Source organism: Branchiostoma floridae, chromosome 1, assembly GCF_000003815.2.
Source record: "Branchiostoma floridae strain S238N-H82 chromosome 1, Bfl_VNyyK, whole genome shotgun sequence".
Lineage (NCBI taxonomy): Eukaryota > Metazoa > Chordata > Leptocardii > Amphioxiformes > Branchiostomatidae > Branchiostoma > Branchiostoma floridae.
In genome coordinates, this window is record NC_049979.1 from 20,320,192 (window position 1) to 20,338,476 (window position 18,285).

The window sequence follows — 18,285 nt, forward strand, 5'->3', positions numbered from 1 at the left end:
CACGCCAGGCGAGGGAGAGGCGGCGCAAGCTGCGCGAGTTACGTGAACGGGAGAGGCGACGAAGACAGAGAAGACTCAGGACTGTCATCATTCACAAAGGTACAGTTAAGATCTGTTCTCTCCCCACAGTTTGGGTACTGTTGGGACTGTTAGCGTGCGGAGCCGGAATGGTCATGTCTATGGTCAGTTACGACTTCTTGGAAGTGGAGTTTCTCATGACAAACAGCATCAACAACGTCACCCGGACTGATGACCTACAATCGGCAGAGGATTTCGACCGGGTTCGCCAAATGCAAGAGGCCCTCTTCCCAGATGTAGGCTACTCCGATAACGTCGACAGTGAATATATCCTCGGCGGAGGAGCCAATTACCCTCCCCAATTCCGACTGGTCGGACCACTCCTAATCGGCGGGGGAATATTTATCGTTCTGTGCGGAATAACGGCGCTGCTGGAAAACAGGGATGGCGAAACGGTGCGCGCCCCGATCATAGTACTGGAGCCGCCACCCGGGCCACCTGCCGAACAGTCCGCCAACTTGGACTTGCTTATGTCGAATTCATGTCCGAATTTCAGATACCTTCCCGAGCCTGTGTGCATGAACGAGCAACGTGGGTACCTAAAACACCCTCCCTCGCCAGTGCCCCTTCGCTTTTCCTGCCCCCACAGGGATTCGGCTCTTAGAACGCCCAGAGGGCTTGATCTCGGCAAATCTCAGCATCTCAACGTATTCTAAATGAGTTCTTCACAACGCGCTCAACCAAATACCTCCGGGGATGCGCGAAAACACTACAGAATTACCGGGATTGTGCTGCTGTGGCCATAAGAGATCATATTTGTCGTGTACAGCATGCTAACGAAAGCTGTTCCGTGTAACGTGCGGTCAGTGTTCCATATAACATTGCTGCTGAAGTTATTGTATACAAATGATCGTTGGGAACGTAATTTGTAAATTTGAGTTATAAAAGATCTAGAATTACTAGTATTAGTAATTTTTTGGATGGTATATTAAAAAGCCTTTATGTGTCTATAATGTACCCGTGTCTCGTGGTTTAGAAACAGTAACCTAAGAAACGTGCAAAAATCTTATCATGAAATTAGAAATTAGACACGTGTGGTTATGTTATAGTTGAACGCTGCGTTCTGTGGATTTCAGACATTTTGCACACGACCTTCCAGGTTACGAAATGCCATACATATATAATTATTCGTTCCTAGAAAAACTATTCCATGTACAATAGAGGTGGGTACCGGTACAGAAAATTCAGGTCTAGGTCCGGTTCAGTATGTGAGAACTAGTGAATGGACGATACTCAAAACAATGGTCCATTTCGCAACAAAGAAATCTGTTTTGTGGAGTATTTGACTCCCACTGGCGTTTTAAAATCCTACAAGGCTAACTGCCTCGGTACTGTTGACTGCAAAACTTGGTAGAAATGACTATAGACTCTACTCTACTTCACTCTCCTTATTTTTCTCGACCGGTAAGCCCAGAAATGTATAAATGCCTGATCCTATAATACGTTCATTTTCCATAGGTCCAACATGTGGTCCACTGATTTTTTTTTCAGGTCCGGTTTTTCGGGACCGGTCCAATAAGGTTTTGTACCGGTACACCGTACCGATACCCAGCCCTAATGTACAAGTATTTCGATATAAAAGTGTCCACGAATATGGAGCATTCCACATTTTTTGTACAATTGTATGGAACCTAGATTCGATTTCTTGTTATATTTGTGGGTGCTTTTTATCTCACCTAAGGGGTAGAAAATGGTGTCGAAAATGTACATTAAAAAAGTACAACCATGCAGCTCTCTCTTATGAGCAATTGTTCTTTGTAGGTTCTCTTATAGACCTCACTAATTGTACCCCCGCGACCCAACCTCTGCTTGGAGAATACAAGACTGTTACCTCTTCGGCAATACTGACGACTTCACTATACATGCATATTCCCGGGCGCACCATTTTTTTGTCCGTTTGCACAAAACAGGTTTGTGACCACACCGTAAATAATAGTGCAAAGAAGATGCAAAAGAAGCAAACATAACACACTCCATGAATAACTAAACAACCTCAGACGATGGATGCTAATATCATTGTAATGACGTTTTCTATCGTACGTTTTTGCCCTGTGTGTCTGTACAACGTATCTGAAAATTATATTTGAACTCTGTGCGAAGCCTTACAAAGTCAAGAAAGAAGATATGAAAGAACAAATATAACGTTGTGGAACATTTTGTTTGTTTACCGCGTTTTGTGTGTTCAGGCCTTTGTTTGATCAACCTTACTCTCCACTTAGAATTCTTACGAAGGCAACTTTTTTTTCGCACTATGGCATCAGTATTTGGCGCCCAGAAGATGTCACATATATCAGTATGGTTTAGAATAAAAATAATTTTTTTTGTACACCGCCCTGATGTGTAGAAATAATGTAATGTCATAGCATCAATATCCACAGTAAATAAATAGCTGATATCATCAGCATCTAAAATAAAACAAGCAGAAGATGAATTATTCAACTCCTTTTTACAAGCTTCTCTAACTTGATACGGATAATCTTGTAACAGCCGATATGAAATCTTCAAAAAGAAGGAGCTTACGGGTCATTAACTTAATGCTTGCATAAGCCATCAGTTTATCTCAAGTTATAACGGTCGACGTTGCACGAGTTGACCTTTCCCTTTGGACAAAGTGGGCAAACAGTGCCTGTATCTTTTTAAATATGTCTAATATTCGTCTTGAGTTCGTTCCCTGAGATTATTAGTTCCCTACACAAGAATTTGAGTATAGCAATGGGCAATACTTAACAGTTTCGCCAGAATATATGTAGTATGGGTTGACATATACGCTTGGCAGCGGTGACCGCTACCAACTGAAACTGTAAACGACAAAATATGTATTTCTTTATCTCATTCGAAGTCAAAACACACCTGTCAACCACCCATACAGTGCTATTCAACAATCATAAATTATTTCAATGTCACATCATAATGATGAATATTATAATAAATATAGTAACATTATAAACATTTGCTTTGCCTATGACAAAATCTATCACTTTGCTTGAAACATAAGGATAACTGTCGTTGTGTTTGATAGGCACTTTACAGCGTGCAATTTACTAAAGGGGACCACGCCTCGTACTAATTTGCATTTATACGTTTGTGAAGATAAAAACAGTGTCTGTATCTTTTTAGATATGTCTACTATTCCTCTTGAGGTCGTTTCCTGAGATTATTAGTTGGTACACAAGAAGTATAGGAATATGCACTGCTTTACAGTTTTTGCATTTACTACGCAGTATTCCTCACGGCGTGACACACACACACACACACACATTGTGATGAGACGGTTTATCAAATCAACAAAGATTAGCTTTCAAGCTTAGTGCCCAATTGAAAGACTTTATCGACACGATGTATAAGTGTGTGGAGTATTGTATTAAAGGTATTTGCAACGATAATCACACAAAGGTATCTTTACCTTTGTATGATTATCGTTGCATTGTCAAGTAATATTGAAAATGAAGGTACCACTGACGATAGGAATGAGCAGTAACCGCATGCACCGGAAGTTCTCTGTTAAGAGGTCAGGTATAACATGCATTGGCATAATACCTGTCATAAGCCTTATACCGGTCGATTAAAAATAGTGGAACTTAAAGATCTCTACACATGCAACAATAGTTATTTCTGAGGTATGTACACTTCAGACATCTAGGTGTCCAATACATCATTTACAAAGCATCGATAACAATGCATTCGAAGACAACAAGGCCCAAAGTTTTCAGGTCATTTTCGGGGCAGGCGAGCTCGTCGTGGGACAAACACACTGTCACGTTCATCGCCAGATTTGTAGATAATAATCACATGTGCTCACGGCACAAGACGAGCATGATTCAACATTAATCTTGAATTTCTTTTGGTGACCTACAACTCGTGTAAAAGTGTGAGGAACCGTTGCATTATCGCCCGGATCTACGGCTGAATGGGTCAAATTGAACGTACGCCGCCATTTTCCCGCCATTATTAATGCTACGGTCAGCAGTAAAGTTTTACGTCATAGCGGTTGTGACGGACCAAAATTAAATGAAAATTCTTGTCAGTATACGCCCATTTTCTCATGACTTTTTGTATGCTCATGCAGATTTTTGTTTTGTGCAACTACTAACAGGAAAGAAAGGAACAACAGAGGATGTATAAAGGTACATAGCGGCAGTTAATTGTGCCGTGTTTCGTTCGGCCGGTATAGTGCACCCCCTTCCAACCACGCGCCCGTTCGCCGTGCAATTCCGCGGTGTGTTCCAATTACGATATTATGTTTTTAGCAGGACCAGAGAGACAAAATAATTTACACAGAAGAAGTGGCAAAGGTAAGCTGTAACAGCAACATGTAACTGGAGAAAATGATGCGTTGATCATTTGCCAAATTAGCATTGCTTGAGAAATTGCAGTAAACCGACCGGTATTATGCCAATGGATGTTACGTAAACAAATAAAAAATTGTCCCTGACGGTTTGTGAATTTGTATAAAGTTAATGAGATATTGGACAATGAACGGAAATACTTTCTAAAATGAGTGAAAAAGATGAACTTTACATCAGTGGCTGTCAAACATCCCTCAGCCGGAATGGGATCGGTAAAAATGGGTGCCGTTACCGACCCCCGGGCACCGTTCATCCGTTCATAGTCTCATACTCCCGTTGAGTTCAACGGTTCCTGTCAGGTGACAATGGCTTCGGGTCATTTCAACTTGAGAAGAGTCAGAGGTCTAACCGAAAGCTTGATGGTAAGAACTCTATTTCGAAAACGGAATAGCGTACAAAGTCCTTATGATGTGAATTGCCGCTACAGACATACTTATTCCCAAATAGGTCTTAGGTTGTATATTGTCCTCACGTCTAACAATTGACACTGCATACGAATAAGGGTGTACCCGATTCTAGTAGTTTTAAGTACGGTTTTATATATCTAAGTATAATATCATTTGTAAGCAATGAATGGTCATTAGCCATAAGGGCCATCATGAATAGAGGCTAAAACAAACCAATATCAACTCCTTTATTGGTCAGAACATGAATCACTTTTTTGTACGCTTTGCGGAGAGGGAAGTGTCATAAAGTCATACACTTACGCGCGAAATAAAAACACATTCATACAGGACTAAACGTTTTCAGTATCTTGACGGACTCGGCAATATGATATGCATCAAGCGAACAAAAATGTGCTTTTTGGACAATGCATAATCATTCTTTTGTCCTAGCTTAGGTCGTTACCTAGTTGAAAAAAATACTACCAGCCTAGTAAAATCAGCACTTCCTCGTAGGCAACGAATGCTTGGTCAAATCCAGTATCTGATACAAACGATACCAACGTAGTCATTACTGTGAATCTATGAAATGCAGAAAGAGAAAGCCAATGTCACAACAAGACGCAAACAGGTCATAGTGATCGATCCCTGTATACCCCTGTATACTCAGCTGATATAGACGCTCATCACCATAGGTTAAAATAGTCATAATACTTCAGGAGAAACACGGTAATCCAGCTACACAGGGAAATCACAGTGCAGCAACGTCCCCGTGCGACTATTAAGTAAAGTGCAACAAACGGCGATATTACAATTTAGTACCGGAGGAGAATTAAGGCAACCCAACATATCGATTTACCTCTACAGCGTCTAAGGTTCATGAGCTTAGTATTCTAAGGTCGCGCGCACACACACACACACACACACACACACACACACACACACACACACACACACACACACATGTTGTATATATGTTCCTTGCATGATGTCTGGTCAAATCTTTTCTCCGCTTGAAGTATGACTTGTTCTCCCATCCGACTGCTGTTCCGCTGAACTCCTTTTGATCCTCTTTTTTTGACGGAGACAGAGGACCGTCACTGTCAGCACAACCAGCAGAAGGCAGCACACGACAGCAATGATCGCAACCACCACCGTGCGGCCTGTCGGAGAAACAAAAACTTTAGGCCATGTTGATTTGATTATAGGGATGACATCTTCTGTTAACCCCAAAACTGGTGCAAGCATACAGAAACATGCCTGGAAAGAAAGCATTCATTATGAAATCTAAGTGGTCTGGAATGCTGAATAAATGACTAAATATAAGGAGAAAATTGGTCATCCCGAACAATGAATTCTCCATTTTTGTTCTTTTATGCTTCTTTGAGTTCATATCGACTTTGGTATTCTACGGAAGTATTATCCATTTTTTAAACTTGTTTGTGCAATGTATGGCACATATTTGCTCATTTTGCAGCTGATTTGTACAATTTACAGTATGGTCGTAATGCTTTTTAGTAAACCAAAATTGATATGAATTAATCTGGGCTTATTCAGAAACCATCAGACAAAGGTATTAAACAATACGCAATTTCGACGGAGTTGTACAAATTGAAAAGAAAAACGGAAATGCTTAAGCAAACATTTGAACAATAACAGATACAAAGTTTAGTTGTGAAAGCGAAAGAACAGGCAGTTTAAATTTGAAATGTGAGAGTGCATACCTACGAAACCATTTTAGTCCTCCAACTTAATTTAGCTTGAACGTATCTTAGCATACGAAACTTGCTATGCCAACATTGATTGTATAGACAATGGACACTAATAATTGTTAAACACTCAAAATTATTACAACCGTGCGTCAGAATGAATAGAATGTTGAAATAGTTACCCAACGGACTGTGTGGTGCACTGTTCTCTGTGCCATGTTCTCCGTCTACTACAGACAGTAGAATGTAGCCTCTCGCAGCCCCGTATATCAAAGGCACCCGAACTTCACACTCATATTTCCCATCGTCGTCTGTAGTGATGTTGAAAATTTCCAGGGACGCCTGTCCCACCAACTCAGACCTACCGGCCCATCCTCCGTACCCCTTACTGAACCGTCCCTCCTGGTGCTCGTACACGATCCGTCTGGTCAGTACGGGCCCTCTGTCCTTCCACCAGCTGACCAGAGGATGGACATTGTCCGAAGGGACGGAGTAGTTGCAAGGGAGAACGACCGAGTCACCAAGGGGGATGACTTTGTCTTCTCCCACTGTGACGTGGATAGTAGTGGCTGCTTCACCCGTGAGAAAAAAAAAGAAAAGAAACCTAAAACATTGGAAGCGATTTCACACCAGGACATATGGAATAATACATTGTATATGTATCTAATTGTCGCAAAGTTGTCGCAACCTTAACCTTAAATACGCCGTACTAGATAATCTCTGCCTAATTTTACATTGACGATAGAAAAGCGTATCCTGAAGCAGTCTTGCTCTGTTGTCGAAATGATTAATTAGCAAATGTTGTCAAATACTAAAAGATGCTAACAGTCTCCATTTGTTGTGGCATATTAAGCTGTTCACAGATGGCAAACAAATATATTACACGCACAAAAAAGAACTCACCATCGCCGATTGCCGTGTGCGCTAGTACTGTGTATGGCCCTGTCGCGATGGTTGTCAAAATGGCGACTGTTGACAGAAAATATGAATTCCAAACTACCACCATGATACTTAACGTTGTCGCCTTTCAAGAATATAATGATGTCTTGGAGAACCAGGTATGCTTTATCAAACCAGTTGGGAAATTGCGACAGAGAAGATGCCCTTCGTGATCGAGTGTGAGAGAGTGACGACCCGGGAATACACTAGTTTCGGTCACTGAGACTACAGGTTAGAGAACCTGCTCAAACACGGGCACGACCAGTTGTGAAGTCTTACGGTGCAATGATGCAATCAATACCACTGAAAGTAATGTAAACTTCATTATATAACCCAGAATTTCCCCAACACACTTGAAAAGAGCTTTAAGTTTCATAATCTATAAAAAGAACCATGTGTCATGTGATTTAAGTTTCACAATTCGTTTTGAGACTGACGACAAAGATCAAGATAAAGCAGTATGAATTGTGTATAATTTCATTCAACAATTAATTTCGTGCGACAATTTTGAGGAAAAGAATACATGTCAACATGTCGTACGTCCTCTTTTCTATTTAGACATATTAGAATGCCACTGGAGAACTTCTGTGTGCGAACAATTCACTGAAGAACATGTCTGAAATAGCCCTATCACGCTTAACACTGTTTTTATTATAACATTGTATGACGTCATTATAAACGACCCTACAAAGCACACACGATGACTCATATCCCTCCGCCAAAAGTGAAACCCAATATCCCGCTGTTACATGTTTTTTATATGCAGAATTTATATCATGAAAGCCTCAAGCTATTGACCGAACACCGACTTATAGCGAAAAAGTAAATAGCTTTGGTTGTTAACGTCTGTCGTACTCTTTTCTGTTCAAGAAAGAACAGTTTGCAGTACTCTCAGACTGGTGTTCAAAGTTTCTTACCCGTTACGGAACTAGTCGTGTACTTTCACTTTCGTGCTAGTTTCGTTCCGCGAACGGCGCCGGTCACCCCTTCTGAGATAACACAGTTAACTTTAGTTTCGCCCTCGGAATAGAAATGATGCCATCGAAACCATTTGTCGTGGCTTTATATTTTTTTTTGTAAACAGCACCGTCATTTTGACAAACGTAACATGTTCAGTAAGGCAGTGTTTGACATTTGGCTTGGTAGAGGCTTTTAGCTAAAGCAGGCTCGCGAGGGATTGTATATACACATGTACTTCTACTACATGCATTATACGAGCAGACATGGCCATCTGATCGGGTAATGTGTTTCCAGTTCCAGGTATGTATATTTGTGTGTTGTGTGATTATGTTGCAACGAAACTGTAATGGAGAATCACAGCATAGCGTACTAAGATAGGGAGACTAGTTAGAGTAGTTAATATGGGAGAAATGACCTTATATACGCCATCATTATGGGTATATATATATATATATGTATATAATACAATATATATTAACATATTATATATATATACATATATATATTACGAATTGAGCTTTTAGTCAAGCGATGTGAAATGCCTGTTACAATGTTGTCAAATATCAACAATGTTGTCAAATATCGAGCATTTACCGATGGTTTTCCTTTGTAGGAAAGATCAGGAAAGGGACGCTCCTGCAAATGTTACGAATTAGAATCTGATCCATTGTAGCATGTGACATTCAATTTTGTGCGGAAGCGTAAGTAAACTAGAAGCCAATTGATGATTTTATTACAACAGCAAAACTACGTCCAAACCCCCTATTATATTGATTAGTACCGACCAGGTCATCTTGAGGTCAAATCTGGCCAACCAGCTCACAGCATGACTCAGCGAGGGGAATTTCAACCACAAACAGAATTTACTTCCGGGTTCCGACGAACATATGACTGGAAACATTCTACCTTCTAAAACGGCTTAGTAGAAATATACATAACACAAAAAGGTACCTATTGCTTTTTTCCGGCCTTACATGTATTTCTCATTCGTAATAGCACAGATCTTCTCTCCATAACAATCCTCGCCGGTACTATATATTACACCTCCGTAGTATTGCCGGGTAATATTTTTCAAAATGCCGTATGTATGACCAACTGAATGGTCCAACGACTGCCTGGTGCTAAACAAAGCGATTTCAGTCCTTCGTTTGCTATTGAAAATGCCAGCTGCACTTACTTAAATAACAATGTGATATTACAATTTCTATCACGTTATCATTAAAAAAATTCAGAGAAGCAATTCTTTGGTAATCGACCTTCCTTAGAGAATACAATAATCGTTGTATTTTTCAAGTTTATTCACAGTCAAATTCCAATATTTGCAATACTTTTCTGATCTACTCCTACACATGATTGCAAGACTTGTTGGCACAGAAAACAATCCTAACTCATCTGCCTACAAGACACGATACTCTCCTATTGTGTAAAGCATGAGAGTTGCAACACTAATACATCATGTTTATTGCTTTCAGAAGCTATTAATACAGTCTATGTCTAAAACTTTTAACAAGCTTAGTATGTACACTAACAGCGTAATGGTGTCAAACAGGTACATCCTGTGACCTGAAAGAAAAAGCAAAAGTAGTTAAACGTTAAACGTAATCATTAGGGAACATGTGAGGCATATAATATGAATTAACATACAAAATATGGGGCATTACAGGACCAAAGGATTTGACATTCTGGAAGGACAATGACATAACATACTAGAAGTAACATACTAGACATAACATACTAGAGAAAAAACACCTCCTACCGAAAAACAGCAATGTGATATTTCATGCCATTCTATCGTTTTCAACACAGAATTCTAGATACCAGTTGAGAAGAACAGCATAGCCTTACTTTTCGTCTTTCTTTCGGAATTTCAAGACGAAGAACTTTGCAATAATTCCCCCGATGATCACCAAGACGAGGCACACTACGAACCCCACTCCAAATCCAGGTCCAAATCCAAGACCTGAAATTAAATACAGAAAAACATAATTAAGAAACAAACTGCGTTTCTGTAGAGTTGTAGCTTTGCAGTAAAAACTGCGCGTTGCGGTTTGTGCGAGGAGATAGTTGTATGAAACACTTTCACGTTGCTTATTTATTAATTAATGTCTACATGTTTGTGATTATGATAAAGAAAGAGATCATCAGAGCCCTGATTAGAGTTACAGAGTAAATTAATGGGAATTTTTTTCAACATTCATTTCATAGAAAATTGTTTATTTGATAGTCATTGTTGTATGAATATATTGGGTTCATAAGACACCTAATGAACTCTAAAGTGTGCACATTTATATATTCCGGTCACATAGCACTAGTATTTACACTGTGTACCTGTCTTTGTCTGTATGGTAGCTGTGTCCCCTTCCTCTGGTTCAGTCTGGCACGCTGAGGCCTCTAAGGAAACAAGCAAACATTACTTTTAAGATTTGCTTGATCTATTTTTTACTTTTAAAGCATTCGATACGAGGGGCATTCAATAAGTAATGTCCGTGACCCACTTCCAGTTGTCTGATCTAAATTAAATTTTGCATGTGTAATAAGTCATATCTCTATGGGTTATGTTGCAAAAAACAGCTCTGAAATAATTGTGGTTACTGATTTACTGGTGTTTGAACTGAGTCAGGTGTGAAATGGACCAGGTGTGAAATGGAGCAAGTTGAGTGTCGCGCAGTGATCCGATTTTTGTATTTGAAAGGACGCACACCAAAGGGGACTTTTGATGAAATGAAAAAAAAAACTTATGGTGATGATGCCCCATCATATGACCTTGTAAAACGCTGGCATCCTGAATTCAAACAAGGTCGGAAGTCTGTGGAAACAGCTCCCAGACCTGGTCGTCCCTCTTCTGCCAATGATGAGGCATCTGTCGGAGGACCAACCTGGGATGTCCTACAAGAACGGTGTCCAGAGCTACATCAAATGATGGGAGAAATGCAAAACTCTGGGTGGTTCCTATGAAGAGAAAGACTAATAACTGTGCCAAGTTTCATTAATCTCCTGCTATGGGAAATGGGTCAGGGACATTACTTATTGAATGCCCCTCGTATATTATGTGAAACGAAAATGGACATCGCCCTCATATGTGATATGGTGATATGTCTTAGGAAGGAATTGAACAAAATCTTGTAGGGATCAGTAGCTATATGTATAAACATGACCTGAATAGACGTACATGTACATGAAACAGATATACCTTTCACAATTAGCATGGTTTTGGCGTTGGTAACGATGAATCCGGCTTTTAGTTCCCCTTCATAATAACCGGTATCGCCCATACTGACGTTGTTCAGCTGCAGCGTGAGCTTGCCAAGTCTGGTGTGTTCTCCTGCAGGAGACCAGCTCTCCGTAATCCCAGCGCGCAGGATGAAGTCTAGAGCACCGTAGCATTTCGAATTGTTTCTCAGGATGACACAGTGGTTCTCTCTGTCAGGGGACCAGACTGTTCTTTCGTACAGGCGATCTAGTGCGAGGTTCGCCGGTATCGTCACATTGAAGGTGAAGGCTACGTTCTCCCCCTCGCAGACTTCTACCTCTGACGGTACTGGCGTGATGTGCGCATGCTGTACCTGGTTGTCTTGGAGGTTTCTAGCAGTGGGGAGTTTGTCCGAATCAGCAGCAACTAGTAGAAAACGGAGGAAAAAATGAGCGTTCATAGTTATTTGTCCCAATTGAAAATCAGTTCCCATATCTTTAAGTATTTGAAGCTGGTGATGATGTCAGAAATATACCTTCAAGTTAACAATTAATTATACAAGGGGCCATTTCGTGGGGAAAGTTAGCTTTGAGGGGATGGGGGATCGACGTCGCTGAATGATTCTAACAATTGGAATTATGTTAACGTCACAGGAGGAGCAACAAATGCGATAGTCAACAAACAACGTGAAGAGTCCTGCTATGTCACACTTATGCAATCTCGAATATGTCAGAATGTCCTAGCCATACATGTTGAGAAGACTTACTAGAATTTCAACCTACATTTTGTTGTCTATCACACCAACCTAGAAAGTAAAACATGTATGGGCTTTCTTTAAATCTACAGTGCATCATATAGTCGTGCAGTACTCGACAGGGCAAGGCACGCCTCCCCTAATTATGGTTTCAGAAGAAAAAAACACAAACACACTCCATTACAATTCAAAGTCAGTAGAACGATCCTCACATACAATCAGGTAGTAGCAAACTACTAGGCCACCCAGCAGAAACTTTGAATTCCAGATCCACTGAGAAGCAATAGAAAGCGTCATTTCGGGACGAAATGTAGTCTCAGTTCACAAGCCGCAGCTTAGTTAACCGTCTGTATGGTGGCGTATTTTTGTACCGTAACGTATGACCACAAGGCCGTGAGTCATTTCCTGTCTCACTATTCCGCCTCAATCTGGTTAGCTCCAGTTGGTTATTCTTCAATTGGCTAAAAGCACACTTGTTTTCCTTGGTCTTTGTGTACGATCGCAATTTTAAGACATTTTCTTGAGGGTAAGGAAAAGTCGGAGGGATAAAACATGATCGGGGGAAGGAAATACTGACAATGACTAAAATTGTTTTCTGAACAATAGCAGGTGTGTTGTTCCCCCTTGTGTAAGCCCTTTTGTTTAGGCTGTTGTTGTTGTCCCTCCCCCAGCCCCCAATTGTAACTCCTGTGATACCACACCAAGGCCAGCCTATAGCTAGTTACACACTTTACTTTCCTTTAAAAAGTCATCTCGTGAACGAGCGCCCTGTTAAACATACATGTGCAAGGTATCTATATCTTGGAGCATAATGTACATGTACCAGCTTTGAATGAGTGTCATGGAACGTCCCATTGCAAAAGAAAACCCCCTATTACGTCACCTCTATACAATATCCACCAGCAAATATCAACATGATGCAAAAAAAAATGCGTGGGATTTTGCACAAAAGGACGAACGCATGGTTACACACGCATACACACACACACACACACACACGCACACATACATATTTTTGTATAACGTTACACAATCTGAAACCCTCACACACTGAAAATCCGATAGCCCGATCCCACGCAATAAGTGCAAACATGCCTTCACGGTGTTTTAAGTGCATGATATGATACAATGCATGCATTTCTAGAAGTTAAGAACATTGGACCCACCTGCTGCCAAATAACACAATGCTGTCAGGATATATAGAATCTGACAGAACCACCATGTAACACCAGAAACCTTCATATTGCGGTAAAAAGAAACCGAGAAGAAACAGAGGGCTTGAGTTACCGACTATCTGCTAGCATGCGGCGGTATGACGTCATGTACGTTCCCCACTTGGGGTCATTTCCCTCTTACGCAGGTCATTGCCCTTACTCGTTCTACAAAATCACGTCACTCACGTATACATATGGGTGCTGACTGCTGACATATTACAAAATTGCGTTGGAATGTATTCTTATGCCGTTCTGTCAACTCATATATATGCATGTTTGGTGTACAATATATACATGTACATCTAGTACAGCAGGCAGCGACATGATGATCGTCTTGGTGTAAGGAACTCAGGCCTTTTATGTGAAGATAATAATGTATTTTTCTGATCAGAAAATGATTAAGTTGGTTAAATTCTGTAATCACAATGTAGATTGTTGTGTATTCTGTGTACGCATGGCTCTTGTAGTGTGTCGCTTACGTCATCGGTTTTCCCCATGAGTGATAATAGCATCAACCAAAGGTCACGTCTGATGGGCTAAGAATAGTTCTTATACTCGCCACGTTCTTCACCTCGGGATGCGCCTGCTCTATGATGTCGAGTAGCGTGGAGAGGTGGAGTGTCAGCACAGTGGCCTTGGAATTCCCCACGCAACAAACGGGAAGTTAGTTTCTTTTTTTTTGGGGGGGGGGGGGGGCACAAGCAAGCCTGTTCTGCCCCACAAACAAGCACATGTAGCAAAGCTCGTCACCTCGCATCTTTTATGCCTGCTGATCGACAACTAAGTCGGAAATCATTCCATTCCACAATTTAGCATGTTTCAGAAAAACAAAATACATTTTTGAAATAGCCATTAAATAGCCAGTTGCTGTTGTCTCCTTTTGCAGTTGTTTACTTTGGCACTCCAAAGGCCTAGGCTTCAAATAACACAGTCTTATTTATACACTTTTACTTAAATAAAAACAAAAGAACGGCTTAAATAATGCCATGTTACACAAAATGTATATGCATGACGTTTGTTGCTCTATTAATACTAGATATCTTAAATGCAACCAAAACACATTTTATGATTCAACAACAACAATGACAGCAATTCTCAAATGAGCGGACTTATTTGGAGATGCAGTGTCACACTTTTCAGTGGCAGTACTTGTACAGTTAGTACTTGATTACTATACATTTCCAAATGCAGCAAGATTATAGAAAAATTTCCATAAACAAGATCGTACATGTATTTCGAATCTATCTATTCATTTCAAGACTACTGAGAAGCCCCTTCAAATTCTAAAACTTGATTTCCAAAAGGGCCAAGTGAAATACCTTCTTCCGTTCACAAAAAGACGTGTAATTAGTTAGTTACTAAACCTCAATGCGTTGTTACATAAAGACAATGTCACACTTTTCGGTATCTCTGTGCTTGAAGCAGTAACAGTAATATCAAAAGCAGTAAATACATAGTTGCTATAAACTAGGATGATACCCTGCCATCCGTCATTGCTTTTTGATTCTTTATACACATCGGACTCGTCATAGTACTAGTAGTTGTCATCATACTGGTGCGGTCGATGCCCTGAAAGTTGATACAAAAAAAGGGATCAATTTCAGTAATGGGCGGTAATGGTAGCCTGGAGTCCACCCTTGTTAACTTTGGTCCGAACCCGAAGGTTGGGCTACCCTGCAACCTTCGGGAGCAGACCAAAGCTAACAAGGGTGGACTCCAGGCTACGATAATGGACGAAATCAGGTATTACAGTCGCCATTGCAAAAGAATTAGATCTAACGATAACAGCAATTAGAGCCATAGTACCCAACAACTACACAATCATTCAATGTTGCTTCGAAGTGAGATGATACACTTGTACAACGTTAGGTCCATTTTAGAGCACTGTCAAATGTATTTCTGAAGTCTTTCCATAATAGAGTCATATAGCCCCAGTCACCTCTGTCAAAACGTAAGAAATTCAAAACAAAAAAATATAAAATATTCTTTTATATCTATTCATATTTTGAGGATATACAGCCACTCTCTCATTGTTCAACTGCCAATTGCCATGCTATCATTGGATAATTGTGATGAACACTCAGTTTTGGTCTACAGATGACAGTTTTTTTTGTGTCGACAAATACTTATATTATGTAGAGTGTACTTACTGTTGACTACTTTTGCGTCTGACTGCGAGCTTCACACTGAGGATCACGATGAATGCGATGGCCAGGCCTGATCCTAACAGTGTACCGATACCAGCTCCAAATCCGTTCCACCATGTAGTTGTCCCGACTGTACATGTAATAAGTACATAGACAGATGAATAATTACATGACGATCTCTCTTGTCGGTACAATATCGTAACATTATATGCCATACTCTATTTTTACAAAGACGTTTTAGCTAAAGGCTAGTGTATTGAGGAAACAAACTTTAGGAGTATTCACATTGTAGAAAAAGAAACGTGTGAAATTCTCCATCAAAATAATCCGTTGACAGGAATTGATGGGTCAGAAATAGCCGTGCAACCGCCAGTTCAAAAATTCCTCACAAAATAATAAATTCACCTTGGTTTGCCGTGTCTTCATCTTTCGGTCTCTCCGAAGCGTCTGAAAAAAATATAACACTGTTTCCTGCTAACCATTCCCGTTCCAAAACCAATTAAGCGCCAATACATGTATTGATATAGGTTGTGCTGTATAGGAACATGGCATTGTTTCCCAGTACGAGACCGGCACTTCAAGTAATGCACAGACAAAATTCGGAGGGGAAAATATTATTAATGTAACTTTCCCACAGACTGACTGTCCTGGACAATTATTTCCCTTTCTCGCCGAATTCGACAGTCCATGCCCCCATAGGAAGGCCTGGTGGAGATTACCCTCTACTAAGCAACCAACTGTCAAAAACAACCAGCAATTGCAACCGCTGTTTTTGCACGGTCTTTATGAGGCATTTATACGGTTGAACAACATTTAGAATGTGAAAATATGTGTCATTTTTGGCATCTGACCGACCCATTTTTCTGTCCAACTATCAAGAGCAACCATTTTCCCCAGTAGTTGCTTAGACCAGGTTTGAAATAACTAGATAACCGTTTCAGCTGTCGGGGGGATGATAAACACGGATTGCAATTGTACAGTCATACCTTTAACAACCAGCATGGTGTTAACATTGTTTATGTTGTCAAAGGTCTTTATCTCCCCTTCGTACCGGCCTGTGTCGCTGAGGGTGACGTTTCCAAGTCGAAACACGATCCTCCCGTGCCTCGTGCGCTCTCCCTCTGACACAGGAAACCAGGTGTCCGATATTTCGGTCCGATTGGCGAACTGGTCGCCGCGGCATTTTGTTTCTCCCTGAGAAATCTCGCAATAGTTTTGTCTGTCGGCAGAAAACCATACGGCTTTTTCGTAAAGCCGATCTGGCGGTAGATCGGATCGGACGGTTACGTTGTAGATGAGCTCCGCCCTGTCACCCTCGTAGGCGTACACCTTTGGTTCGATTGTTATTTCTTGTACGTTGATTCCTTCGGTAATGTTGGTAGGATTCCCTAGAATTCCCAAAGCTGTTGGAAGAAATACGGTGATGTTACTGTCATGTTATGGTTGTCCGTAAATTTGTGCATAGAGATGTCACCATAAGGCAGAGAGTCGTGGAAAAACTCACAATCAAGTTAGTCATACTCGAACAAACATAAAATGTACTTCCTTGTCAAACGTAGCTTTATGATGCAGCAAACACCCAACCCCACCGGGTTCGGAACCAGGGCAAAACTCCCTTCCACGACACCCCCCCCCCTCCTCGCCGGGAAAGCCCCCTCTCCCGGCATAAGAGACCTAACCAACGTTGAAAATCACGAACCGGCGCCCCCCCCCCCAAAAAAAAAGCCCCGTTCTGACACTACTACGGAGGCTACTACGCGTTCAGTGAATCAAAATCACGAGTTAATGACACGGCTACACCACCCCGCCCGCTCAGTACTATAGCAGTTATAAAACTTATATGGTCTTATATATTTTACATAGAACTAACATGCTTCCAAAGACCTTATATCAATACATGTACATGTACATGTACAGAGAACAAGGATCAACAAGAGAACAAACACTGTAGGAGATTCAACAAGCTATAAAGTGCATTGCACTCCCCCACATGATGGCGTGCGTAATCTATAGGGCAAACGCTGTTTATCAGTCTAACACTAGTCAATCTGTCTTAAAATCCTACTATCTTACCTGAGGATCCAAGAATACATAAAACTATACAACAACAGGTGATCTCCATGATTGTCGTCGCAGATGACACAGATCGCCCCTAGCATTAAAAAAAAAAAACTGCCATTGGATGACGTTGCGCAATTTTGTGTAATTGACTCAAATGAGTCATTTCCGGTGCACGTGTGCCGCAGCTTGGAGTTCTGGAACATTCTTGGGTGTACGAGCTGAGGTGCGGGACTGCCCATTATTTACAAACACGCAGAAAATCCCCCTCCGTCACATCAAAAGCGTACTCTATCGACTTTTAGCAGTACGACAGTAGCTGTTGTTCCAAAGGTCACAGCTCATACGTATAGGAAGGAGGGTCACCTTTCAGCTGCATTCGTATGTAGTGTTTGGTATGCCGTCTGCTAGTACTAGTATACGCGAGATGATTCACGTTTTTTTTACACCGTATCACTTTTTGTAGGTATTGTAGTATTCACATGTAACATGCATGACTTATGTCGC

The 18,285-nt window shown here is 40.9% G+C and overlaps 3 protein-coding genes and 1 long non-coding RNA gene across 6 annotated transcripts; all 4 read right to left on the reverse strand.

The window, feature by feature from the left end:
• Nucleotides 1-5,043: 5,043 nt before the first annotated feature.
• On the reverse strand, nucleotides 5,044-7,784 carry LOC118406776. Of its 2 annotated transcripts, none has more exons than XM_035807209.1 (3): nucleotides 7,420-7,784; nucleotides 6,699-7,085; nucleotides 5,044-5,970 (listed from the first exon to the last, which is right to left on the reverse strand). In XM_035807209.1, the coding sequence occupies exons 1-3, from the start codon at nucleotides 7,520-7,522 to the stop codon at nucleotides 5,804-5,806; spliced, it is 657 nt and encodes a 218-aa protein (XP_035663102.1). In that variant the 5' UTR covers nucleotides 7,523-7,784; the 3' UTR covers nucleotides 5,044-5,803. The 2 variants fall into 2 exon arrangements, with proteins under 2 accessions (XP_035663102.1, XP_035663024.1); XM_035807131.1 differs by having other exon boundaries at nucleotides 6,699-7,088; nucleotides 7,420-7,783.
• Nucleotides 7,785-9,697: 1,913 nt separating this feature from the next.
• On the reverse strand, nucleotides 9,698-10,865 carry LOC118422918. The gene is made up of 3 exons (XR_004831981.1): nucleotides 10,744-10,865; nucleotides 10,261-10,375; nucleotides 9,698-9,978 (listed from the first exon to the last, which is right to left on the reverse strand). It is a non-coding gene; the product is annotated as an uncharacterized LOC118422918 (long non-coding RNA).
• Nucleotides 10,866-11,435: 570 nt separating this feature from the next.
• LOC118413764 lies at nucleotides 11,436-13,661 on the reverse strand. Its single transcript, XM_035817328.1, has 2 exons — nucleotides 13,526-13,661; nucleotides 11,436-12,031 (listed from the first exon to the last, which is right to left on the reverse strand). The coding sequence occupies exons 1-2, from the start codon at nucleotides 13,599-13,601 to the stop codon at nucleotides 11,436-11,438; spliced, it is 672 nt and encodes a 223-aa protein (XP_035673221.1). The 5' UTR covers nucleotides 13,602-13,661.
• Nucleotides 13,662-14,449: 788 nt separating this feature from the next.
• LOC118423088 lies at nucleotides 14,450-17,898 on the reverse strand. 2 transcript variants are annotated; one of them, XM_035831073.1, is made up of 5 exons: nucleotides 17,794-17,898; nucleotides 16,707-17,123; nucleotides 16,126-16,167; nucleotides 15,724-15,850; nucleotides 14,450-15,142 (listed from the first exon to the last, which is right to left on the reverse strand). In XM_035831073.1, the coding sequence occupies exons 1-5, from the start codon at nucleotides 17,840-17,842 to the stop codon at nucleotides 15,121-15,123; spliced, it is 657 nt and encodes a 218-aa protein (XP_035686966.1). In that variant the 5' UTR covers nucleotides 17,843-17,898; the 3' UTR covers nucleotides 14,450-15,120. The 2 variants fall into 2 exon arrangements, with proteins under 2 accessions (XP_035686966.1, XP_035686975.1); XM_035831082.1 differs by lacking the exon at nucleotides 15,724-15,850.
• Between the last annotated feature and the right edge of the window lie 387 nt (nucleotides 17,899-18,285).

Bases quoted from the DNA above. Each gene is read 5' to 3' on its own strand.
- LOC118413764 (XM_035817328.1), bottom strand. From the start codon at position 13,601: ATGAAGGTTTCTGGTGTTACATGGTGGTTCTGTCAGATTCTATATATC. The intron at 12,032-13,525 runs GTGGGTCCAATG...GTTTTCTACTAG, and splicing joins ATTGTGTTATTTGGCAGCAG to TTGCTGCTGATTCGGACAAA.
- LOC118423088 (XM_035831073.1), bottom strand. From the start codon at position 17,842: ATGGAGATCACCTGTTGTTGTATAGTTTTATGTATTCTTGGATCCTCA. The intron at 16,168-16,706 runs GTATGACTGTAC...TATTTTTTTCAG, and splicing joins CACCATGCTGGTTGTTAAAG to ACGCTTCGGAGAGACCGAAA. The intron at 15,851-16,125 runs GTGAATTTATTA...TTACATGTACAG, and splicing joins TGAAGACACGGCAAACCAAG to TCGGGACAACTACATGGTGG.
- LOC118406776 (XM_035807131.1), bottom strand. From the start codon at position 7,522: ATGGTGGTAGTTTGGAATTCATATTTTCTGTCAACAGTCGCCATTTTG. The intron at 7,089-7,419 runs GTGAGTTCTTTT...TCACGGGTGAAG, and splicing joins GCACACGGCAATCGGCGATG to CAGCCACTACTATCCACGTC. The intron at 5,971-6,698 runs GTAACTATTTCA...TTTCTCCGACAG, and splicing joins TGCACCACACAGTCCGTTGG to GCCGCACGGTGGTGGTTGCG.